General features: G+C 49.7%; 1 protein-coding gene across 5 annotated transcripts in view; it reads left to right on the top strand.

The window, feature by feature from the left end:
• KCNQ4 (potassium voltage-gated channel subfamily Q member 4) overlaps nucleotides 1–25,636 on the top strand; it is a 103,431-nt gene that overhangs the window by 60,731 nt on the left and 17,064 nt on the right. For 3 of the 5 annotated variants that reach the window (XM_077337474.1, XM_077337473.1, XM_077337472.1), the window contains exons 2-9: nucleotides 9,318–9,408; nucleotides 13,356–13,482; nucleotides 15,712–15,887; nucleotides 16,874–16,999; nucleotides 17,966–18,076; nucleotides 18,250–18,345; nucleotides 20,915–21,003; nucleotides 25,016–25,171. In XM_077337474.1, the coding sequence (XP_077193589.1) occupies nucleotides 9,318–9,408; nucleotides 13,356–13,482; nucleotides 15,712–15,887; nucleotides 16,874–16,999; nucleotides 17,966–18,076; nucleotides 18,250–18,345; nucleotides 20,915–21,003; nucleotides 25,016–25,171 (972 nt within the window). The remainder of the gene's footprint in view (nucleotides 1–9,317; nucleotides 9,409–13,355; nucleotides 13,483–15,711; nucleotides 15,888–16,873; nucleotides 17,000–17,965; nucleotides 18,077–18,249; nucleotides 18,346–20,914; nucleotides 21,004–25,015; nucleotides 25,172–25,636) is intronic. The other 2 variants (XM_077337476.1, XM_077337475.1) reach the window with 1 other exon arrangement.

Raw genomic sequence — 25,636 nt, 5'->3', positions numbered from 1 at the left:
GCCAGATTAGGAGTTTGCATTCCTAACCACTACACAACTAGCTCTCTGGATTGTAGAAGTTGGAGAATAGGGCACCTTGCAAAAGGTCTAGTCTTAGGGTATTTGCAAGGGCCGTCTTGTCAGAGGTCCGCGGCCTGTTGACCAGCTAAGGGCACAGTGAAAGTCAAAAGTAATGAAAGGGCTTCCAAATAGAAATGCTGATGCGTCAAAAGAAATCAAACTGTGTCTTCATGCTCAGTGGTTTTGTGAGAGAGGCTCAGTGGTTTTGTGGTAAAACGAATTATGTTGTCTTCTGAGGTCGCATGGCTGGGAAGGATCCCTGCCTGAGACTTTGAGGAATAAATAAAATAAATAATTTTTTTGTCTTTAGCTTACTGCCCCCAAAGTTTTTCTGCAGCCAGAGAGGGCAATGGGCTGCCATCCGGAGGAATCTTCCCCCTGTCTCTTCCCTCTGCATTAACCTGTGCGATTCTGTAGATGGGAACCAAGTTTATCGACCTGTGTGAGCTAGAAAGTCTCTTTCTCCCCCAACTTTCCCTTTCTCGAGGAATCAAGTTTTACAGACTTGTCACGTACACCCATGTACCCTCGCCATGGGTCTCGGGGCCAGCAAGCTGCCCTGGGAGATGGATGGTCTTTTTGTACGCTGTTATGCAAGCCCTCATGGTCCGGCCTTTCTACGTTCCATATTTAGAATTGCTGGATCAGGGGGAAAAGTACTTTTTGCACACATCCCCATTTCCTTTGTCTTCAGAAATCTTTGTTTTCCCTCCTCCTTTTTATTCTTTTCTTCGTTAATTGTGCCAAAGCTACTTCACCCCCCGCCCCTCTGTTTTAAGGACACCTGGGTACGAAAAAGGGAGGAAATGATTTGCAGCAGCTTAGTTTAACTTTCTCTTTTCTTTTAATAAGCTCCTTTTGGAAGGTGGAACTGGTTTAGTGGGAAGAAAAACCTTTCTTTCCAAAGTGGTCAGAGAGATGTCTGTATAGCTGGGTAAGAGGGAGCCCTTTTTTGGACAAATTTGGTGTTCTCTGGCGGCTGCCATGGCTGGGGCTCCCCCTCGGCGTGGCAGCTGCTGCTGGCAGCGCCCCCCCCCCCGGTGGGCAGCAGGAAGTCAGGGGCGCCGGCAGGAAAGCAAGCGGAGCAGGGGCTCAGGCGGCGGCGACATCCCTCGGCAAAAGACTACCCCCCCCCCGGGCCTCAGTAAAATTGTCAAGCGTTGGCCGGTCCCCAGTGATAAAAAGGTTGGGGACCACTGTCTTAGAGAATAGCACTTTTCGGTTTAGAAAAGAGACAGCTGGGGCGGGGGCACAATAAGGGTTTTTGAAATTATGCTTGGGGTGCAGACAGTTTTCAAAGAGATTTTTCCCCTCCTTCTCCCAAAAGTCTAGAACTTGAGGGTATCTAACAATGTTGACAGGCAGTAATCTCAGGATGGACAAAAGGAAGTCCTTCTTTACATCGAGAGTGATTAAAATTCTCTGCCAGAGGCGACTTGTTTGAGAAGGGCGGTATAAAAGCTGGAGAAATAAATGTACTGATATGGCCACAGGAATAAATCGCTTTAATCAGTGAAATTCATGGAGCTATCGGGCTGCTTGCCACGGTGACTTAGGGGAGCCTCCACATCCAGGGGCACTCCCCCTCTGGATCCCAGAGCCAGGAGGCAACATCAGGGGAAGGCCTCATTCTCTGTGCCCTGTTGTTGGCCGTCCACAGGAACTGGTTGGCCACTGTGTGGGACTAGATGAACCACTGGTCTGATCCAGCAGGGCTCTTCTTACCTTCCTAACACTTATATTTTTTCAGGTTTGCAAAGGGAGAAAAGCCCTTGGGTGTTGGCTGCTGGGGTGTCAAAGTCAGCCTGGTGGACTAGGAGACCTTGGTGCAAATACCCCACTCGGCCGTGGAAACTTCCCGGGTAACCTCTAAATGCCTGATCTACCGTACGGGGCTGTTGTGAGGATAAAATGGGGGAAAGGAAAAGCATAAAGGCCCCCCACCCATGCCTTGGAGGGAGGCAGAAATGCTGGGCTGATAAGTCGTCATTATTTTTGCTTGCCTTGGCTGTCCCTATAGCCTCTGAGGCATCTTGAAACCAACGTGGGCACTGTACGGTCTAATTAAGTCTGCAATACCTTCTGGACTCCCATTTTTAAACTGCTACAAACTGCAGACTTGCGAGTTTTCCCTCGTGCCCTAAAACATTCTCCTCCTCTCCCCCCCCTCCCTGTTATCTCTTTTGTGCTGTACTAAATGTATGATGATTATATCGCAGTTCTAGGAACTTGAACACTTGCTGACTATCTTGTGACAATTCAGTTGGTCCTCATCAAAAGGTATTAATGCTGCTGTCAGGCTTGGGTGTTCTGCTCCACCTCCCAAATAGACTCCAAACCTGGTCTATTTAGGGATGAGGCTTGCCATTGAAACCAGGTTCCTGGCCCTGGAATTAGCGGGCTCTTGCATTCCTGGGATTACTGTACGCTGCACAACTTGGGAACCCCCCTACCAACCTTTCGTAGTGCTTTCTTGGGGGGTGTATTGAACCCCACCCCACCTAGACTCTTGTGCAAGGTTGTGTAGGGGCAGCAGCGGTACTCCCAACTACACCAACCACCCAGTGCCAATCTGGGGAAGGGCATGCAGGTGACTCTGAGGATGAGGTTGTGAGAGGGCAGGGGGAGGGCTCAGAGGGAGGGGGGAATACGTGGGTGGAGGCAGGAAGGGAGGTTTGAGCAGAGGTCCTGGGGGTGGGCAGAGGAGGGGAGGAGGGGGGCCTTGAACATTTTGCCCACGTCCCACTGAAATCTGGAACCTGTTCTGGTCACAGGGGCTTGGCTTGAACCCAGATAGAGGTGCCTGCTCAGGTGGAGATGCCGTTCTCCTGCTGTGCTCCTCCTTTTTGGTGGGCCCTCAGCACACACCTTGCGGTGCGGCTCGGGTGGCTCAGCTGGAGAGCCAGCGATATAGCCCAACCTCCCCGTATATGAGCCGCCTCCTGCTCCTTCCCCTTCCGCAGCCCTTCTGGCAGTGTCTTGGGCCATCTCTGTCATTAGTGCAATAATGGAACTCGGAACACCTAGCCCACAGGGCGAGTGCTCTCTTGCGCTGTTCTCCAGAGAACAGGTACAAAGCTCCGCTCTCTCTCTTTAGCAATTAAATATTTAGAATTCTGGCCCGACTCCGATCATTCTGCAAAGCCCTTGTAACATTGTCTTCTCACTCCCTTTTTGCTTGTTTGCCATCAGCATTTTCCCTGGCTGCTCTCTGGGCGAGAGGGAAAGCGTGTTGAAGGCAGGCCATGGATAGGGTTGGCGATTGGTCCCTTAGGTTTCCCCTTGGCCTGCAAAGCCCCAGAAGAAGGCAGGGGGCCCCTCTGGCATAGACCAGAGACAGGGCCTTTTTCATGGTGGCTCCTAACGTGTGGATTGTGCTCCCTGAAGAGTTTAAGCTCTCCCCTCTGGAGATCTTCAGGCCAGCCTGTTTGCAAGGGGCTTAAATGGCAGGCATCTTTTAAGGCGAAGAAATAGAGAAAGACGTGAGGTGTGCTGTTTTTAATTGTAATTTTTAAACCACTTTGAACCACGAGAAAAGGGAGGCGATAAATGTTTCAATAAAAACAAACTGGGTACAGTTGCATGGCATAGCAGGGTCTAAAGCGATGATATAATAGTTTGATTTCCCCAAGTTGGGCTTAACTTCTTTTCTCCATTTACATTGATGCAATCTTTGCTCCCACCACCACCACCACCACCACCACCGCACACTGAATCTTTGCGAGGAAGGAGGGGAAAAGCCTCTTCCTAATAAATAAGAGTTTTAATTATGTGAATATGCATGTGTTTCCTTAGCTTGCATTGTTTTCTTTTTCTGCTGCTGCTGCTGTGCCAGGGGAAGGGAATGCCATGCCGTTGCCCTGCTGAAGTGCTGTTCTGGGACCATTGGGTATTCTCCTTCGCTGCCCTCTGGTTTGAGAGATGCCTATAGGCTTTGCAAGCTGGGATGTGCAGCTCTAAGGGCTAGAGCAGGGATTCTCAACCAGGCTTTACTCCCTTGGAGTTACTGGGGCTTCCCTAGAGGTTTGGATGGCCACTGACTTCAGTAGACATCACCGGAGCCCACTTCCCCAGTCGCTCTACAGGCCTCCTCTCTTTCTCCCCAATGGAAATCGTACATGATAGACGATTGACTGGCCGAATCTTGCATCTCTCTTCCTGCTCCCACTTCTCTGAAGGGGCCTGTCACCACTTCTGAGCTCCTCGAAGCCTGAAAAATATTTCAGGGGTTCCTCCACCGCTAGAGATTTGGACTGGGGTGGGTGGATATGCAAGCTGTGGTTTTCAGGGTGCCAAATTCTGCTGCCCAAGCTTAATTGTTTGGCTTGTATTTCATTTTTCTTGTACGTGATGGTGGACAGTCTCTGAAGCCCTGTACAGACTCTTTACAAGGATACTGACTCGATATACACTTGACTATCAGGGCTGCAGATGCGAAATGGTTCTTGTTCTGTGCTGAGGAAGGTTGTGCTCTGTACTCTCGCGTTAAGTGAAGTAGTCAGCATTTGCGTAATTTGTTGTGCTTTTGTTCGCTGTGGTGGCAGCCAGGGTTAACCTTGCTATGTTCTCAAAAAATACTACCCAGCCTGCTCACTGTTCAGTCCTTCCTCTTTTACTGGGCGGAGGTTCCCGGTCCCACCTCTGCAGCCATGAGGGCTAGAAACTTGGTTCGTTCGTTTGTTTTTGAAGGAGTCTGCCAGCACAAAATTCTTTGCTTAGATACAGAATTCAGCTATGGCACCTTTCAATCTTTTGTGGTTTAAACATAAAATGGAGCAATGTCTTATAGATAGTGTGGGTCTTAATGCCAGATGAGGGCTTTCTTTCTGTCTAATGGTATTTCCTAGAAGCTGATTCCCTCTGGTGATGAGTGCCCGCTGCCACAAGCGGAGAGGCACCATTTTTTCAGCCAGTTCAGCTTTTTGTGAGCAGCCGAAACCTGTTCGGCCAGTTCCTTTCTGTGTTTTCAAACACTGCAGGTATTCCACTCACTGGTTCCCATAGAGCCTCAGAGCTGTCATTGCTGTCTGCTGGAGGCCGAGGCAAGGATAATACACATGCCACACAGCACCTCAAATTCATAAAATGATACAAATTGGAAAAGTATGCAAATAGTTTTTAATAACGATATACAAACACCACAAAACTATTCTTAAATATAGTATCTATTCCACTCAATATTTCTGGTAAGGCCTTGGAGGAGGAGCGTGTCTCATGTCTTAAGTGCCACTCAGCGCTCAACACTCACTCAGGGAGGCTGTCCCCACCTCTGAGTGCCTCCTCCTCCAACCAGCTTGCCTGTCTATCCAGCAGCCAGCCACCTGCCTTCCATCCCCCACTCCTGACCACCCCTCCTCCTTCCACTTTCTTCTGAGGCTCGGAGGCTGCAGATCCCTACTGCATGAGAGCAGTGAGTTCCCTAACAGTTGCCTGCAGCTGTTCCAGATCCTGGGGGGGAAGGGAAGGCTGTCCACAGAGTTCTTCCACTCTACCCCCCTAATCTAGCACCCGTTGTATTCCTGAATGCAACGGGCTTGGCCTTTAGTAGCCTATATATTATCAAAGGACTGTATGATGTTATGAAAAGTCAGGAAAAATTTGTAGAATAATTCATGATCTCTCTGACACACAATATCTCAAAAAGTCGCAAGAGTACAATGTTACATAATGTCTCCCTCACAATCAATCACAATGCATGTATATAACTCCCCACAGGACCCAGGAGCTCAGCCTGTTTTGCATCAGCTCCTTCATCATCAGAATATATAGAGGAGCAAACAACTACAAGAAAAAACAAAACTACAAGAAAAAAACAAAACCCAGTCAAAGACAACATGGACCACCACCATAGTATTAGAAAAATCGTGTAATCGCAATTTATAATTTGTTGTTAATTAACATATACCTGAATTAGGCCTTTATTTAAATGCAAAGTTGATTGTAATTATGGAGAAGAACAAACCAAGGCTTCGCTGGCTGGCTGTGCAGCAAGCAGGCACTTAGGCAAAGTCCGTAAGGTAGAGAAAAAACAAAAAGGTTTGGCATGCAAAGTAAAGCTGTAAATCAATCAAACTGCGTAATAGAGGGAAATAGCTATACTTACTTCTATCCAACCTTATAAAAAGGGAATCCTTCACAAACTCTGTCGTGTGTCTCAAGCCACAAAGATCCTTAATGGATCACAAAAGAGACATTTTGCTAAATAGCAAGCAGCCTCCGCCTCAGTGTCTCCCATGAAGATCCAAAAGGGAAATGGTGACTAAAACTCTTATTGTTATTTAAAGGAGCCACTAATAGAAAAGGAGCGTTATAACCAAAGCATCCAAGAGGTATAGAGTGAACATGCAAGCAATGGCCAAGAGACCTCTGAACATCCTTTGTCTCAAAACCCCTATGGCCGGGGTGGGCAAACTGTGGCCCTCCAGATGGCAGGGGCTCTTAGGAATTGTAGTCCATGGACATCTGGAGGGCCACACTTTGCCCACCCCTGCCCTACGGAGTCGCCAGAAATCAGTTGTGACTTGTTGGCACTTTAAACCACCACCACCTTCTTCGATGAACGTAAGCGACTTTTAAAAAAGAGTTGAATGGACTGATTGGTTTACTCACTATTTGAGCAATTGGCTACAGATTTTGCTATGCTTCGGAGGCTCAGCTGGGTCAGCCCCGGTTATTGTTTGGATGGGAGACCACCAGGGAATACCAGGATCACGACACAGAGGCAGAAAACGGCAAAGCACCTCTGAATGCCTCTTGTCTCAAAAGCCTTACAGAGTCCAAATAATAACCAGGGCTGACCCTGCTTGGCATTCTGAGCCATGACAAGAATGAGGTCAAATCTGTATTATTGATGTTAATGATTGGTCTATTGGATTGGTGCCCTTTTGCAGATATACGTTTTTGCATACCCCGTGAGACTCATAGTCTTCCCCTGCCTGAGAATCGTTATCTTCCCCCGCCTTGACCCGGGTGGCCCAGGCTAACCTGATCATGTCACTTCTTGGAAGATAAGAGGGGTCAGCCTTGGGTAGTGCTCGGATGGGAAACCAGCCAGGTAGAAAAGGGTTGCTAGGAAGAGCAAGCAGTAGCAAACCACCTTTGTTCATACCTTGCCTGGAAAACCAAAGAGTGTCATCATAAGTTAACTCGTGGCCTCATGGCAAAACAACAGGGATGTCATTTAATTACCTGTCCCTGGTCATGCAGGCCCTGGGAGGAATTCATTTCATCTGCCGTGCACATACAACAGCCGCTGCAGGGTGGAAGGAAATGAAGCTCCACCGGCACAGCTGTGGTTTAGCTGCAGAGCTGTTCACCACGTCACTCATGCTTGGTAAAGAGTTTTAAGGTTCTGCTCGTGGGTGATCCCAGCTGTCAAAAACCATTTGTTCACCTGGCAAAGATGTTCACTGGCAGATTTTCATCATTCATCGTTCCACAGGGCTTCAAAGAGCGAGAGATCTCTATTCCGTGGAAGAAAACAAATGTTCCAGTGTGGTTTACCTGATCGGTGTAGAGGGGCAGTAACTCGTGGCAGGGTTCTGGGTTTTCTCCCCCATCTTGGTGGACTTAAAAACAAGAAATCCAGACAATTGACAATGGACTTCTGTGAGTAGAAAAGCTACCCACAAGGAGAAACCTAGCTTTAAAGGGATCAGCCAGAACTTCAAAAAGGATGTGGATAAAATTGAGAGGGTACAGAGGAGAGCGACGAGGATGATATGCGACCTAGGGACCATGCCCTATGTGGGAAGGATGTGTGGCTTGGGAAAGTTCAGCCTGGAGAAGAGGAGGTGGAGAGGGGACATGATTGCTGTCTTTAAGTATCTGAAAGGTTGTCCCTTGGAGGAGGGCAGGGAGGATGTTGGCAGCTGTTGGCAGCAGAGGATAGGACTCACATTAATGGTTTTAAACTACGTGTAGAATGGTTAGATATCAGGAAAAAATTATTCACAGTCAGAGTAGTTCAGCAGTGGACTAAATAAGCTGCCTAAAGAGGTGGCAAGCCCCCCCCCCACTGGTGGTCTTTTAGCAGTGGCTGGATAGATACTTCTCATGGATGCTTGAGTCTGATCTTGCATTGAGCAGGGGGTGGAATAGATGGCCTGAATAGCCTCGTTCAGCTCTAGGATTCTAGATATGCATTCACTTGTGGGGAGTTGTTGACCTGGGGATCATGCAGAAGAAGGAGCATTCTGCTGAGATGCTGCAGCTTTAGCTTCATGCTGAGCTTGTTTCGGGAACTGGGGAGTGGATTGGCATCCTAGGGCATGAAGAACAAATACTTCCGAAGTTTTGCGTAGAAGTTTTTCGCACCTCCAGTGATGAATTGATGACGCTGGGAGGTTTTCCTGGCTTTCTGCCGCCATCTACAGCCATAACATGCCTTCTGCAGCTGAGCCGGGTATGTTACAGCTCCATCAAGGTATAGATTCTATATGCTCTTTGGCAGGGCCAACCGAAATATTTTGGTGCCTCGGGCAGAAAATCATCCTCATGACACCCATGCTAATTGAGAGAGAGAGCACAGTCCACCAAGATGTCTTTCTGACGTTCCTCTTTATTTTTACTAAAGTGGGAAAACTGCTGGATCTGACCTTCCATGTGCACAAAACAAGCCAGCCTTCTAGAGATCTATTTTAGGATGGGCACCACAGCGCCTACCGTCAGGACAATTCAAAATGTATCTGTCTACCTCATGTTTTGAGCATGAGGAAATCACAGAAAGCATCTGGCCCCTCTTGACGAAGGTTTTTCAGAGAAGAAAATCCTACCATCCACTTTAATTGAGACCGGATTTAATTTAATGGCGGAAATTCGGAAGCTGAACAATACAACCCTGCTTTATGTATTGTGTATTTATTTGCAAAAATCTACACCCCACCTCTCTGCCTTCAGCAGGGTCACCGAGGCAGCTAATCGATTAAAGGAATACATAATAAAGACAACCATGAAGATCCAAACAAACACACCACATTTAATACAAAGTTGAACTATAAGTACAATACAGTAACATACACACATGTAAAACGGGTGATTAAAACCTAGGGCAGAAGGAGGGATCACTATGAGAATGCCACACAAAATAAAAAACATCCGGCACAAAACAAGGATTGCATCACACCTGGATTTAATGGAAACAGGAAGTGGGGTGCCAAATGGAGGAAGGAATGCATCCCAGCGGTTCTGGTTTGAGGGCAGACGTTGAGGGTGCCTGCATTTGCTAACCCGATGTTCCCTTCCCTTTGTTGTTCCAGATTTCTGCTGGTCTTCAGTTGTCTGGTCCTGTCTGTGTTTTCAACCATCCCAGAACATCAAAAATTTGCCAACCAATGTCTCTTCATCCTGGTAAGGGGGGGCCTCCTTGGCTTCCTTCTCATCCATCTGGCTCTCTGCTGTCTGCCCCTTTCCCCAGTCCGTCCTTTCCTCCTGTGAGTCTTCCCACCCACTCCCCTCCCGCTGCCTCCCTCCCCTCTCTGGTGAATTAGCAAACTTTTCTCCCGCTAGGAGGCAAAGTGCATATTTTGGGGGAGGGTTTGGGGATGGGCAGGAGAGGGAGCCATTTTTCTCCTGGGAGCTCCCTGCCCTTCTCCTCAGCAAATGAGGGGACAGGTAAGGGCACACCTGCCTGTGGATGGCTAGCTTGTGGCTCACCTAGAGAACTCTTGAGATGAGTTGTTCACTCAACCTGCCCTCTCTTTCTGCCAAGGTAGCCAGATTTTTCTGGCATGGTAATGTCTCAGCAGAATCCTAAAAGTGTCTATACAGCTTTTCAGTTGTTCTCTGGACCAACCCAACACACTTTGGGACTTGAACTCATGAGGTTACCTTCTACAGACATGACTGGCAGCCCACTCCAGGATCTTGGGTGGAGATGCCAAGGATTGAACCTTGGACCTCACACATGCAGACTATGTGCCCTGCCACCAAGTCCCTTCCTAGCTATCACACAGACTCAGACTGTTGGTCTATCAGGGTTGGTCTTGTCTCCGCTAAATGGCAGCAGCACTCTGGGCCTCAGGCTGAGGTCTTGTTGCACCACCTCCAACCTGATGTTTTTCTAAACTGGAGATGCCAGGGATTGTCCCTGGGACCTTCTGCAGGCAAAGCTAGTGGTCTGCCACTGAGCTACAGTTCTTGCCCATGGACGTGAAAAGCTGCCTCATATTGCCTTATGGTGTAGATCTGTCAAGCTTGGTATTGTCTACTCTGACTAGCAGCAGCTCTCCTGGGTCTCTGCTAAAGATGCTGTGGATAGAACTTGGGACCTTCTGCAGTGGATCCAAAGGGGTCATTCTACTGCCTGGCCCTGACCCTGCACCTGACATGAAGGATCCTGATAGCATTCCTCTACATGGAGGAGCTGAAGTTATAAAATCATTCTTTAAAAAGTTTTAATCACAGCTGCTTGGTTTGGCCTTATTCTTTTTCTTTCATGTTGTTTTCATCATCAGAATCCCCCTCCTCCTGCAGAAAATAATATGTCCAGCAGATTCAATAGAATCTGTCATTTGCAAGCTGCTCAAAGGAGAAAACCGACAAGCCAAAAAAATACTAGCGGTGGAGCAGCCTCTCCAGATGTAGAGGGAGCGCATATCCCAGAATAGTTAAATGTAGGGAAGAAGCACCCAGAGCCAGGCTATCACTGCCTTGTCCACAAGTTACAATGAGTGTTGATATTTCTTGGTGTTGTGCTTAGGAGTGCAGACTTCTAATCTGGCGAGCTGGGTTTAATTCCACACTCCCCCCACATGCAACCAGTTGGGTGACCTTGGGCTCGCCACAGCTCTGATAAAGCTGTTCTGACCAAGAAGTAATATCAGAGCTCTCTCAGCCTCTTCTCCCTCACAGGGTGTCTGCTGTGGGGAGAGGAAAGGGAAGGCGACTGTAAGCTGCTTTGAGACTCCTTCGGGTAGAGAGAAAGCGACATATAAGAACCAACTTTTCTTCATCTCTGTGTGGAGCCATTCTCATGTTATGTACACTGCACATCCAGCTGAACGTGTAGTTTAAGCCCCATGTATATCCAGGTACTGATCCCTGGTTTCATTTGTAAAGTGAATGTGTGTTAGCTGTTTTCGTACAGGCTGCTGTACATGCACACCTCCTGGATGCATTTATGTTCACTAACGTGTGAGCAGGTCTGCTTGTCCTGGGCCATTGGTCAGACCCAACAAGTGTTCTGCTCTACGACTTGTTAATCTGCTATCTGGTGCTTCTCCACCTTGGTCATTAACTTGTTTGTGTTTTTAAAAAGACTGTGAATGACAGAGAGGGAAAAGGCATGTGGGGCAGGGGAGAGCCTGAAACCAGGGGAAAGGAAAACTTTAGAAAAAGCTACTCCCCCCCCCTCAGACTGTCAGAAAAAGGCTGACTCCAGATTTCTTCCGACGGAGATGGAGACTAAATTAAGAAGGGCCGTGTGACTTTCCCTCGAGTAAGCAAAAATAAGGGCTTGTTTGTGTGAGAAAAAAAATACCGGAGGGGGGGGGGGAAGGTGGCAAGGCAGGACAAAGCTGACGCAGCGGCAAAGTACACCCTCGTTGACTCCTGCTCGGAGGGTGCAGGAGGGACCCACGGGGGCAGTTTCGGATGGAGTCTCAGGATGGGGCCGCCGGGGTTTCCGTTGACTTTCCCATCAAACTTTGGCAGAGGTCGTCGAGCTGCAGCCATGGCTCCCCCCTCCTTCAGGAGTCCTAAACTAAGGTACCGAAACAGATTTCTGAAATAGAAACCGAGAAAACCAAGGGCTTCCTGCCCTGAACCTGAGGCAATGCAGTGGTGAGTTATAAAAGGACTAGGGGCGTGGGGGCGTCTCAGATCTGTTTATCCTACTTTTGACATGGGACCAGCACACAGCTGAAGGCCTACTTCATGATTTGAAGTTAATACGTGGACTTTCTTGTGTTATGTACGCGGTCTTTCTCCATCTTCCCAGCCTCTTGGCCCGCTGACTCTCTGGATTCAGTCCTGACCTTGGGCTAAGGTTGCCAGGCAACCGTTGGGAGAAATTGGGGGCAGGGCCTGATGTGGAAGTGACGTCTTTGGCTGCTTTAGTAGAGTTTTTGTAAATTCTGGAGAAACTGCTATGTCACTTCCAGTTTTTACCAGAACTGAGGAAACTTTTGTTTACCAGGATACACTCCATTGTGTGCTCGGGGGCCAGCTATGCAACCCGGTGGCTCAAACTCAGGGGCACAGTTTGAAAAGACGTGGGCGGTGTCCGAAATGGCCAGTCCTGATCAATGGGGTCACAGCTCTCTCGCTGGTTCATGAACAGCCCCCCTTCCTCCTGTGTCTGTTAAAAAGTCAATTCAAAGTAGCAACAAAAAGCAGCCTCTTCGTCCAAAGAGACCTCTTTGCTCTCTGAGGTCTGGCCTTTGGTTGGAAAGAGATCAATGTTTGGAAATGAGGACATTTATATTTAGAAAACAGGTCCCATTACCACCCCTGCCCTTTCTGAGCTCTGCTTTAGGGGTCCACAGGGGTTTGTCTAGGTGGCCTGGTCATTGCACTGCCGGGACCTTGGAAGGAGAAGAACAGAAGTCTCTCCGCTCATGACTCAAGTTGTAACTTGGTAGCATCATTTGAGGAAAGCATAAGAAAGAATTGGCTTACTGGATCAGACAAAAGGTCTGTCTGATCTGGCACTCTTTCTAAAAGTGACCAGCGGCTGTCTCCAGGAAACCTGCAAGATGATTACAAAAGTACCAGTCCTCGTCTGTCTGGGGTATCCTTTATCTGAACATGGAGGTTCTGTTGAGCTGTCATGAACAGATGGCACCTCGTACTTGAATTTGAACCACCCCTTTATTAGCAGCCACCTGCCCAATCGTGGCAGTAAATAATGTACTTTTTGGCATTCATTGTATGAATATGTATTCATTTGTTTAATTTATACCGCACTGGGGACTCAGGGCACGGCTGCCATTGTTCTCCTCTCCTCTGCTCTCATCCTCCCAGCAACGACCCTGTGAGGTAGGTTGGGATGACAGTGAACGACTGACCCAGGGTCACCCAGCCAACTTCCAAAGCGGAATGAGGATTCGAATCCAGATCCTAGTTCAATACTGTAACCACAAAAGCACTCTGACTTTCTCATGGCCATCCCACTTGAACCTTCTGTAAATCAACTGCACTGAGTGGTCCCCTCCCTTCACCCCAGAAACTCAAGAGAGGGAAGAAAAAAGGCCAAAGATTTTGTGGCTTCCTTTGACCCCCGTCCATTTGATGCTTCGATGAGGGTTTGGCTCAAAATACAGTGCCTGATTTCTCTCTATCCTCCTTGCCTGCAGGAATTCGTCATGATTGTGGTTTTCGGAATGGAGTACATCATCCGGGTCTGGTCGGCGGGCTGCTGCTGCCGCTACCGGGGATGGCAGGGACGCTTACGATTTGCCCGGAAACCCTTCTGTGTCATAGGTACGACAGAAAGGGCCACTTTCCTCTAAAGCAGGTGTGGGAAAAGGTGGTGTGGTGAGACAGAGCCAGGGACACAACAGCAAAACTGTCTTCTTTGGGATGCCTCTACAAAGAGACAGGAGCCAGTTTTGGTTGAAGGCCCAGCAACCTAAACAGCTTGAGAATGACAAAAGCCAGAAACAATTGTAGAATCCTTTTGAAGGTCCAAGAAGTTTAGATATCCAGTTGGCTGGTCTGATTCCTCTCAGGCCTAGACAAGGACACAATGCACAAAATACTAGGTGAAAGTGACCCGGAGAAGTAGCCAAGGTATTGTTAACAGTACAAAGGGTGAATTGTTCATACCTGAACCCTGTACCGGCTAAAAACAAACCTCTGTGAGCCCACTGCAGACCGCACATCACAAGATGGCCGTCTTGTAATATTTATATGTTATTGAGAGATTTTTCATTTCACTTAATTGTACTATTTTGGCTATATCATTTTATCTTCTGTTTTTTACTATTATTATGCCAATAAAAGTATTCTGTCTGTCTGCCTCCTCTCAGGCCTACAGCACAAAAGGCAACAGATGGATATATTTTGGTGGCGTTACCTCAGACTGGGAATTGAGACCCAGTTTCTTAAATCCGGTGCCTAGTTAAAGACTCTTATTTCGGGCAGCTAAAGAAGGATGGGGGAGGGGGGGGAGATTTTATCACATGGACATGCCTCTGTGATTTTGCTGTGCTGCAAATATTGTACCAGTCACATGTTCCCAAACCAAACCAAGGCCTTTATCTGCTTTCAGTAGCTTACACTGGGGTGGGCACCTCTTTGATCTGAGGAGCACCTCTGGGTCTCCACGTACTTTTGAGGGGTCCAAGGTGGACATGGGCTTGTCCTGTTTCCTGCATTGGCAAGTTCTGGAAATGGGAAGTGCCTGTATCCAGCTCCAGGGCCCTCAAAATGGACCGAGACCTGGAGACGGCTGTGTATCGCACCGACTGTAGAGCACTTGGCCCCATGAGGCAGACAACTTGGCCTACTCATCAGCTCTGCAACCAATTTGCTGATGCACAGTATGAAAGTGGAGCAGCTTGTGGGCTGGGTGAACTGTTCCCGTGGGCCAAATGTAATTTGCTGACTGCCAAACTCCTTAGAGAAAAGCCGGGAATCCTAATTTGCCTCGAGACCTTTCTTTGGAGAGACGGGGCTTAGAAATGTCATGGAGACAATGTCAACGGTCAGCAACCAATTTTTAACCGCGCGGCATGTCTTGAACTTGGCCAGGTTTGAACGGGCAGTGCGCCATTAGCCCTGCCCCACCAATTTACTTGTCAGCCAAAATACAAGCGAGCAGCTGTGCTGACCCTTAATCATGACTAGTGAGAAATGCAAGAGCCAATTTACCAGGCAGGCTGTTGTTGGACCTCGGTTGCTCAGCCAGTCAGTTCATGGCTTTGGTGTAAGGGTGAGCGGGCATGCGCGCATGCATGTGCGGGCATGTGCAAGCAGGAGCACCCGGCAAAGCTTCCGTGGATGTTCACACTTCAGGAGCCAGGGTTTTAGAAGCCCCTTGCAAAGTGTCTGTCTTGAAGAGGAGAGATTTTGTGGGATGCAAACTGGGGAAAGGAGGACTTGGGATGGATGGCCAATCTCCATGTTACAGTTTGTCATGTGCAGGGTGACTTTGTCCATACAGAATCCAAAATGAAAAATGAAATCCATGTTGAGTGGTGGAAAATGCCTTCAGGGTGCAGCTTCAGCCTCCATAGGGAATAAGAAGAAAACACAGAGAGGTGGTTTCCCATTGCCTTCCTCTGCGTAGCAAGTGGTCTCCCATCTAAATACTAACCAGGGCTGACCCTGCTTAGCTTCTGAGATCCGGCAAGGAGCTAGCCTGGGCCAACCAGGTCAGGGATATCAGAACCAAAGAACTGACGAAAAGTGTTTTGCAGCCCTTTGAGCTCGCTAGAACCCTCCATCAGGGTGAACATTAACAAATTAAGAAATAAAAGAGAGCAGAAGATATATTTTTGGGGCCAGGAAAACCCCTCTACCTTGTTGTTTTGCATTCTTCTTCCCAGATGACAGCTCTGTGCTCCTGCCCCAAAGCATTGCAGTGGACTGTCCCTTTGTCGGTGACTTTAGCCCCAATTCGGTGGCTCTCCTTGAGATGTTTGTCCCTTTGCTGAACGCAGGGAGAAGCAGCGCATCCTGGAGTCACTGTTTCCTCCTCTGTTTCAGATTTCATCGTCTTTATCGCTTCGCTGGCAGTCATCGCTGCCGGCACCCAGGGAAACATCTTTGCTACCTCGGCCCTGCGCAGCATGCGCTTCTTGCAGATCTTGCGCATGGTCCGCATGGACCGCCGCGGCGGCACCTGGAAGCTTCTGGGCTCGGTGGTCTACGCTCACAGCAAGGTGAGTGAGCAGCTGAGGAGCCAGGTGGATTGCAGGGGATTCTGAGAGAGGCCTCCCCAAAAGCAAAGGGCTGTGCTTTAGTTGTAAAACTTTTATTTAACATTTCTAAATACAACCTCAATAAGAAAAAAGAAAAACACAAACTACAAAATAAGAAGAGGACTGTGTTTGGGGAGGTGGAAAACCAAGGTGCAGAGCCTGGGGAAAGATCTGGAGAGTTACCCAGGCTATTTTTGTTCAGGAATTCTTTGCTGAAAGACACAGAATTGGCATTTGCAAGACAGATATCCTGATGCAGTCTGAAGCTTGAATGCTGAACAAGCTAAAATACTGGCTGCACACCCTCCCCCCCCCCCCAGCTTTTGACACATCTATCTTTTAGGTAGCCATGACTCATACAACCAAGAACCTTGTGGCACCTTGAACAGTATCTGGTTTCTTGTGCCAGAAGTTTCTTCTCATTCGATTTTTTTTCATTTGTACCCCACTTTTCTCCCCGGCTGGGAATCCGAAAGAAGTGTGCAATGGCTTAATTTGTTAGTCCCCTTGGTAGCCCTTCTTACGGCAGAAAGGTGGGGTATAAATTTTGTAAATAAGGACATAAATATTAAACCTCACAACAACTTTGTGAGGTAGGTTAGGATGAGAGCATGTGATTGGCCCAAGATCACTCTGCAAGCTTCTAGGGCAGAGTGTTGATTCGAACCTGGGTCTCCACACCAACTCTCATCCCAGGGGACACGCTTGGGGCCAGGGGTCAGTTTTCCTGGTGTTTTTGTTCCTACTGAATGGAAAGGTTTAATGCAACTAATGGCATGAAATCCTCGGCCACACTACATTTGCTAGTCCAAAACGTAAAAGACTCTCAGTTGAGTCTTTGCCAAGTGGCTGTGGTAAGTCTTTACCTTGGAAACCACTGTGCCAGTCCGGATCCTTTGTGAGGCTTTGACACTGACGTTTCCTTTTCTGGCCTCTGTCGCTGGTAGGAGCTGATTACAGCCTGGTACATCGGATTCCTGGTCCTGATATTTGCTTCTTTTCTTGTCTACCTGGCGGAGAAAGATTCTAACACTGATTTTGCTACCTATGCAGACTCTCTGTGGTGGGGGACGGTAAGTTCACTCCTTTGGTTCTGCCCTCGTTTGTCTTGGAGGTCTTGGCATCTTGTGGGGCAGGAAAAAAAATGGAAATTGGCATGTGTGTGACACAGGTAGGGGTGGAATGGTTCTCTCAGCAAGTGAAGTGCCGGATCGGTTGTCAGGATGGGGTATTGTTAAGTTCAGGCAAAAGTCGCCAGCTGCAGAGGCAGTGTGTGAACTCATGAAACTGCCTTATACAGTGTCAGACCTTTGGTCACTGACAGTGGCTCTCCAAGATCTCAGGCAGGAGGTCTTTCACATCATCCATTGTCACGTCTCTTAACTGGAAATGCCGGGTATTGAACCTGCGACCTTGTGCAAGCCAAGCAGCTGCTCTACCACTGAGCTACAGCACCTTTTGACTAGAATGGTGCGCAGCAGGAATGGGTTGGATTTTGAGGTAGTGGAAGGAAGCAGGAGTGCAGGAGCAAACTAGTGAGCCTGTCAGCTATTTGGGAGAGAGATCTGTCCATTCTGGTGTCCGCTCCTCTGTTTTACACATGGAGGGCATTTGGGGTCACCATAAATTGAGTATTTAGACCAACCTGATGAATGTACATTTCTATGATCTGAGGGACGTGAGCTCTGACTCATGCATTAGAGGAAAGCCCCATCAAATCATAGCCTATTTACAGGAACTCCATGGCGTTTTCCAAGCAAGAGATCAACAGGTTGGCCTACCTCTTGTGTAGCAACCACAGACTTCCTTGGTGGCTGCTTTTCAAGCTCTGATGAGATCAGCCTAGCCTGGGCCATCCAGGGCAGAGTTCCGACTCTCAGGCTGCAATGAAATCTCATTAATCTTTAAGGTTGCGTCGGCCGCCTGGCCAAATTAGAAGTCCCTGTCCATCCAGGGTCAGCAGGCATCCTAAAAGCCGCTAGTGGGAACAGTCCATGGAAAGATGCAAAGCCGATGGCCTCTCTCCTCTGTTCTTGCAGATCACACTCACAACTATCGGCTACGGAGACAAGACCCCCCACACGTGGCTGGGCCGGGTGCTGGCAGCCTGCTTTGCATTGCTGGGCATTTCCTTCTTTGCGCTGCCTGCTGTAAGTAACGTCTGTGTGTGTGTGGGGGGGGTGCATCCAGGGATGCCAGGTAACTGGCGAAATCCCTCAAATGGTTACCTGACTGTGCCTCCCCTCCCCTAGATTTTTAGGGCACCAGGATCTGGGGTGGGGGTGTCACCGAGAGGTGTGGTCAATTTCTGTTTGCCTCACAGGGGATTCTGGGCTCAGGGTTTGCTCTCAAAGTCCAAGAGCAACACCGGCAGAAGCATTTCGAGAAGAGACGGACTCCAGCGGCCAACTTGATCCAGGTAGGTTGGGCAGGAGAGACAACTGGCTACAAAGCCCTGGCCTTAAGCAGACAGGGTTTAATTTCCCTGACGAGCCGGGCTTCTAGTCCCTTTGGTTGCAAAGACATGTCCGGTAAGAATTTGCTGAAATTTGCTGGGCGGCTGAATCAATTTGGTGGGGTCTGGGGGTGGGAAATCCAATGCTTGCGTAGCACTTTGCCCTTCTCTGAATCTAGGTGCTTTCCCACATGCTCAAATTACTCCTGGTTTTCTTGGCAATCAATCCATAAGCACTGGAATCGGTCTGAGCATGGTTCTTCCGTACGTCTGCCCTCCCTCCGCATTGCTGTATCTGAGGAGTCAGTTTATTTTCATCCCCACATAGCCTTAAATGATCAAGATTTTCAAAGGAGGCTCCTGTCGTTATAAGAGGTAGCTTTGGTGGAGTCATGAAGCAGGTTGAGATTCAGTAGGTGTGGCTTTTCCCTGCCTGCTCTGTTGATTGTCCGGTGCGGGATGTTTCCCTCTCCCTTCCTGCAAGGAGTTAGTGGTCAGCAGTACCAGACAACCTGGGGTGGTCGGTAGCTTTGTACAGTTTTGTAGCATCACACTTGGGGGGAGGGGGGGCGTGCTGACCAACCACTGTCTCCACAACTCATCCCCAATCATGGCCTCCTTTTTGGCCCCCTTCCCCTCCCCGAAAACTCCTGCACGCATCAGCTGTGTTGGCTTTTTTTTGTTGGTCTCATCTTGGGAGGTAGCCCGCCAGCACAGAGACAGCAAAGGCCCACGGTTTAGGAAGGGAGACCCTGGCATATTGTGTCTCGATTTGGCTCTCTCCTGTTGTCGTCCTAAAGTGAACCTTGGACTCCCTCGTTATCTCTCCATTTCAGAGGACTTCCATGACAAAAGGAACCTCTCAGGCCCCCGCCTCACCCCACTATCTTCTCCTGGCAGCTCACCCGTTTTCCCGCGACTGAAAGCAGCTCCCAGTTGGCTTTCATCTCCTCAGCAGAAAGGCCGGGAATGGACAGCAGGGGGAACAAAAGGGGCCTGCGCCCTCGTTTCCGCACACAAAGCAATCGCGGGGACTCAGCTTTGCCCTCGGCGTAACTGTTATGCCCTCCCCATCTGATAACTCCCACCAAATTTGTCAGGTCTTGTTCTTGGAGGCAGCCAAGTGGTGAGGGGAATGGCCATCCTATTCTTTCTCCTCCCTATAATTGCTTCCCCCCACGGCTTTCTTTGCCCACGCCGGAATAGATTTGGGAGGATCAGCTCCAAAGTGGCAGGGTTAGGAGGTTGACAACTCTTTGGAAAGGAACCAGGGAGGGGGGGTGGGAATTAATGGGATACATAAAAGCCGGGCTGCATAATTACAAAGGCTCCCAAGATTCCCTTGTTCACTTTGTTCGTTTTCTCAGATAATTCTGTTCAGGTGGAACCAGGCCCGTGAGCCCCACAGCCCCTCCCCAAGACTACCCTTCTCCCTGGCAGAAGTCATGTGTCCATGCAGAGGGGTTTTCTTTCACGGGGGATGCATTCAACCCTGTGTTCTTGAACGTCCGCAGACAGAAATAGATTCCTCCCTCATCGGTACTGGGTCTTGGGAATGCTTCAGAGCAAGGTCTAGGGTAGCCATCCCCAACCTGTGGGCTGCGGACCACATGTGGTCCTTCGACTAATTGGAGGTGGGCCCCGAAGGACGCCTTCTCTCCCCCCCCCCAGCCCTTTACTTCACCCCCCCCCAGCCCTTTACAACACACTTCATTGTTGTGGCATGTCTGTATCTTATTTTGAAGGGATGTTTAAACATTACCATAGCGATCAGAGAGCGCTAGGACAGTGGTTGAGAGTAGAGGAGTAACCAACCCCCTCCCCCGGGCCTCAGTAAAAGGCGGTCCCCGGTGAGTGGTCCCCGGCGTTGAGTGGTCCCCGGTGATAAAAAGGTTGGGGACCACTGGTCTAGGGCAGTGGTCCCCAACCTGCGGGCCGCGGCCCGGTGCCGGGCCGCAAAGGCCATGGCGCCGGGCCGCGGCTCCCTCTCCCCGCCCCCCCCCCCCCGCAGTAAAAAACTTCCCAGGCCGCAAGCTTGCGGCCCGGGAAGCTACTTACTGCGGGAGGCGGGGAGAGGGAAACAGGGCCGGGCCGCGCCCGTGCAGGCCGCGCCGGCTCGGCCCGATCCGCGGGCGCGGCCCGCGGGTGCGGCCCGATCTGCGGGCGCGGCCGGGCGCGGCTCGCGGGTGCGGCCGGTGGGCGCGGCCGGGCGCGGCTCGCGGGTGCGGCCGGCGGGCGCGGCCGGGCGCGGCCCGCGGGTGCGGCAGGCGGGCGCGGCCGGGCGCGGCCCGCGGGTGCGGCAGGCGGGCGCGGCCGGGCGCGGCCCGCAGGCGCGGCCCGAAGCGTGGGCGTGGCCCGCGCGGGCGCGGTCCCTGCGGGCGCGGCCTGATGCCCTGCCGGTCCCCAGCCTAAAAAAGGTTGGGGACCACTGGTCTAGGGGACACAGGATCAAACTTGTAGGGAAAAGATCATCTAAAGACAATTCTTCCCTCCCTTGTTCTTCTCTTCCTCTCCCCCCATGTCAACCTCGCAGGCTGCGTGGCGCCTTTACTCGACGGATATCAGCCGGGCCTACCTGACGGCCACCTGGTGCTATTATGACAGTATCCTCCCATCGTTCAGGTAGGAGCGAAGTCGTGCGGTGGGCCAGGGGAGAGTGTCCATGGCTCCTGCCATCCCTGCAGAACTTTGGATTGCTGGCAGCAGGGCGGCAGAGTTCTAGACAATGAACTGCTCATTGTGGGAAGGGCAGCTGCTAAGGCCAGAAGAACGACTGCCGTTTCCCCCTGCCCTCCCTTTAGAAAGCTCCCCATCATTCTTCTTTCCACCACATTGTCCTCACAACAACCCTGTGAGGCTGATTAAAATGGCTGGCCCAAACTCATCCAGTTTGCTTCCCTGCCAGGTGTGGGTTTGTGCCAGTGTCTCCTTATTCTCAGCCCGGCATCTTCACCACTAAGCCACACTAGGAGACCGATTTCTTTTTGCCCAGACAAGCCCACGTTCCCAGCAGCACTTGGACTAAGTCTGTTTTTGAGGGTCCTGGTTCCTTTATGCTGGGACAGTGCTCCGTTCCCAACAAGTTTGATCTAAGGAATAACTTCTTCCTTCCCACCCATCTCTGGAGAACACCGGCCCTGTTTGCATATTACACGCAACGCACCGTGTGCACATCCAGTGGCTTGTAAGGAAGAGCCCACACATGCTCACTTTATGGATGAAACTGAGAACCAGCGCTGGGATAAATGCGAGGCTTGTTTCACAGGTCTCCACGCTGTTCAGTGCAACATGGGAATTACGTAGTGCACATAGCAATGAGACATCATGCTGTTTTGTATTTGCTGTAGCTTGCGCACAGGGCTAGGATCAAGACAGTAGGGTGGGGGCTGTCCTTTGATGCTGACTTTTCTGTTAGCATTAGATATCCAGTAGATCTTCAAGAGGTGAGAAATGTGGGGGTGCTCATGCTAATGAGCCCAGGTGATAGGCTTCGGACAGGGAAATATCACCACACAGGGTCATTCATTACCATTCTCTTTTGGGAAGATGCTTGCCAGTCAGATGCAGGCCATTGTGATGGAAAGGGAGTCCGAGAGCCCCCCTCCCCTCATATTTGTTTTTGTTTAAAGGTTTATTTTAGCACGTCAATCCAAAGGCCCTGCCTGGCTGCTCTGCTTCCCCACCTCAGTGATTCTACAGGAGCACTTCCCCTTCCCTTTCTTCTCCCAGTCCCAACACTGACACCACCCCCTAAAGAGAAGTATTTAATTTCCCCCTAGAGCAAATGAATGGCAGCCATTCCTGTGTCTGAGAGGAAGGGAAAGGGGTATCCTCAGGAACACAGTGTGATGATGGTGGGGTTCTCAAGAGTACAAAGTTTTGTGCCTGCTGAAGTGGGCCTACTCGTCAGGCCAGGAAAATTCAGGGAGGTTGTGGGCAGGAGGGTTTGTCCCACAATTTCGTCTGGCCCATCAGGAACATTGGCTGTCTCTGTGTGCCGACTCCTCGACCTTCCACGCTGCCATAACACATCGTCATTCCATCTATGTCCCCCATTGCATCTCCTCTCCACCCCGCCCCGATCAGAAATGCAAATGTCCGTCCAAGCAATTGGTGGAAGCTGCAGTGGACAGTGGAGACTGGAGCGGGGGGAGCCACTCAAAGCCTTCTCACGCCAGATGTGCGAGAGGAATGCACGTGGCTGCTCATGATCTGTGTATCACTCCCTCTGAGCAGCTGGGTGTATCTGGGACTTCTGTTTGCAATGCACTGGCTGTAGCGCTGAATCGTACATTGCTTCAAAGGGGACAGAATTAGGGTTCCCCTCTTGCCTGGATGCTGCAGTGGTGGTTCAAAGGGATTTTAATACTGGAAGAACTGTAGGCATTTCCAGGAAGGCTCAGCAAATGCTGGCAGGGGGCTCCTGGGAATTGTAGTCCCTGGACATCTGGAGGGCTGCAGTTTGACTACCCCTGCCCTAGGATCTAACCTAGTCCTGTTGAACAGACAGACACAAGTAATTTCACCCAGGGAAGGGGGCCAAGGGGAGCATGGCTTTTATTTTCAGCTGTTCAGCATGCCACGCTGTCTCCTCCACCACCTCAGGTGGTGCCTGAGACAGTGTGTGTGTATTTAAACGGCTGCCTCATGGTCAAATAATCAGGTCACAATTCGGCTACCTCTGATTCGGACCACTTAAATGCAGGCAATGGGTGGTTCATCTCTGATAGGTCAAAAAGTAAAATTAGCATTAATTCAGGTATGTTTTGGCTTATCTGAGCCTAATAGCTCTTCCCTATCTCTGACACCATTTTACCAACCTGGAAAGGATCTAGGGATTTGCTAATTGTCCTGTGAACAATGTCCAGTGAAGCAAATTGCATCTCCCCAGAGCCATTTCAGGTTCAAGAAGGACGTATGGGGAGGGAGGGGAGGAGGCTTAAGCCATTGTCCTGACCTGAATCAGGCCCCTGCCAACTGGTCAGTTAAGTTACAAGCATGGAATTTTCAGTGCCCATCTAGGTGAGGGACTGAGGCAGACTCAAGGACGATTAAGGCAACATGTATACGTCCTTAGATGACTTATGATGCTGAGCTGGCATGATGCTTCCCAGACCCCTCAGACCTGGTGCTGTGCCAAAAATGGGGAGTACCTAGGAAGAACTGGGCCATTTGCCCTCATTGATTCATTTCCTGTAGAGCTGGGGGCTGCTTTCAGCACTGTAGGGGAGGGTCTTTTTACCCCTTATACAGTCCATGCTAGTGGAAGTCCCTTACTGTTATGGACTTGCTGTATAATCCTTGGAGCTAAGCCTAGTTTACACATTATTTAAAAAGCTGTAGTGTCATTTTCAATAAGATCCTCAGCTGTTACCCAATTTGCACATAGTTACAGATGTGCCTATCCCCCACTGGTGCATTTTCCGTACATGTAAACTGTCTGATCTTACAGTATTTATTTTTGTTTGTTTTACTTCATTTGTACCCCAGTTTTCTCCCCAGTGGCTACCCAAAGCAGCTTCCATCCTTCTCCTTGCCTCTGTTTTATCCTTACCACAGCCCTGGAAGGTAGATTAGGCCAATGACCCAATGTCATCCATTCTGGGACAAGATTCAAACCTGGATCCTCTCCACTGGCTCTAACCACTACACTATATTTGCCACACACCACACTAGCCCCCCTCCTGTCTAGCTGTGCTGGACGGAGCCTGAACATAGCAGCATAGCAGAATTGTCTTCTGATGATTTTATGCAGCCTGATCTGCAGTTGATTTCAGCATCATGCCTCCAATTTACACCTTACATTTAAATTTATTAATTACATAAATTCTTGTTTCAAATCCAGTGTTACCCGCTCTGAGCCAACCAGGGAAGGGTGGGATATAAAATTATTATTATTATTATGATTGGTTTCTGAACAAACATGGGAGAATTTCAAGCAAGTTGCTCCTAGATTGCAGTAGGAGAAACTGGTCTGAAATTGTGCTTCTCTGGTTCTCATTGTTGCAGATTTAGGACCAGTCAGCTCTCCATTGGAATGGTTGACCTCCCTGTCTTTTCATTGGCACTCAGAACCGAGTAGATGGTAACCCTCAAGTCACACCATAGACTTAACTCAGGGGCCCCCAGTGGGGTGCCAAGGGACCCACCAGCACACTTCTTGGTGCTCACCGAGTGTTCTTAGAAAGTGGGTGGGGCTCTTGCCCAGCAGGGCTTCTGACTTGCCAGTGAAGATCGGCTATGCAAATTAAAGTAACACTGTTTCAGTGGCAGCTGCCCCCACAGCATTTGTTTCCTCTTCTCCCCCGCACTTTGGCTTTCTCTGTTTATGTGGCTCCTCCTCCTCCGGAAGCCATTTTGTGGCCACACCCACCACCCTGTATCAGAATTCCAAAGAGGCCCATAGACTCAAATACATTGTGGATCCCTGGATTAACCTGTTTCCCAACATCTGGAACACCATATCCCAATGGTCCCAGTTCTCGAAATCCTATTGGCCAGAATGTCAAAGTATTGTGTGTGTCCCTTTCCCCCCTTGTTATGTTGTTTTGAGTTTCTGCTTTCATTTTCCCCCTCCCACCCCTTTTTTGAAAGTTTTAATTTCTCCGTGTTTTTATTTGAACCCACCCCGTAGAGAACTGGTTCTTATGTTTGAGCACATGCACCGAGCTCGCAACGGAGGGCTCAGGAACTCCGAGGCGAGGAAATTCCCCGACGGAGCTCCACCGCCGTATCACTCCTTCACCTCTGGCCCGAAAACCGCCAATCCTCCTTTTTGCCCGGGGGAAAGGTAGGGTTGAAGCCGCCTCTTGACATTGTCGTGTCCTTGGTGTGTGCTTCCTCTCTCTTTGCCGTGTTGCCTCTCTCTGTCTCTCGTCCTGCTGTCCCTTTAAGTGTGGTGTGGTGTGGTTTGCTCTCACAGCCCTCTGCTCCCCTCTAGTGGTTGTCATTGACTTTTTCGGCAAGCACCTTTGGGATTTGGTCTCTCTGGGAGTGGTTCCTGTCCACCAGTGCGCCAGGTGTAGGTTTGGCACTGAGAATGGAAACTGGTTTTCTAGCTCTGTCTTCAGGGTCCCCAACACCAATGCTTCCATGGCAAGTTTCTAGCTCTCATGAGGTAGCAGTAGCACACAGGCTATTTGATGCTGACGTCGCTCTCTACCTTTCTGTGGTTGCGAAGCGTGTCCAAAATACGAGGTGCTTCCACTTTTTCTCTTCCCCCCAATCACTTTGTGTCTAATTCTGTTCTGAATCG

The sequence above is a fragment of the Paroedura picta genome, chromosome 5 (genome assembly GCF_049243985.1).
Source record: "Paroedura picta isolate Pp20150507F chromosome 5, Ppicta_v3.0, whole genome shotgun sequence".
NCBI lineage: Eukaryota > Metazoa > Chordata > Lepidosauria > Squamata > Gekkonidae > Paroedura > Paroedura picta.
This window is presented reverse-complemented; position numbering and strand designations above follow the sequence as displayed.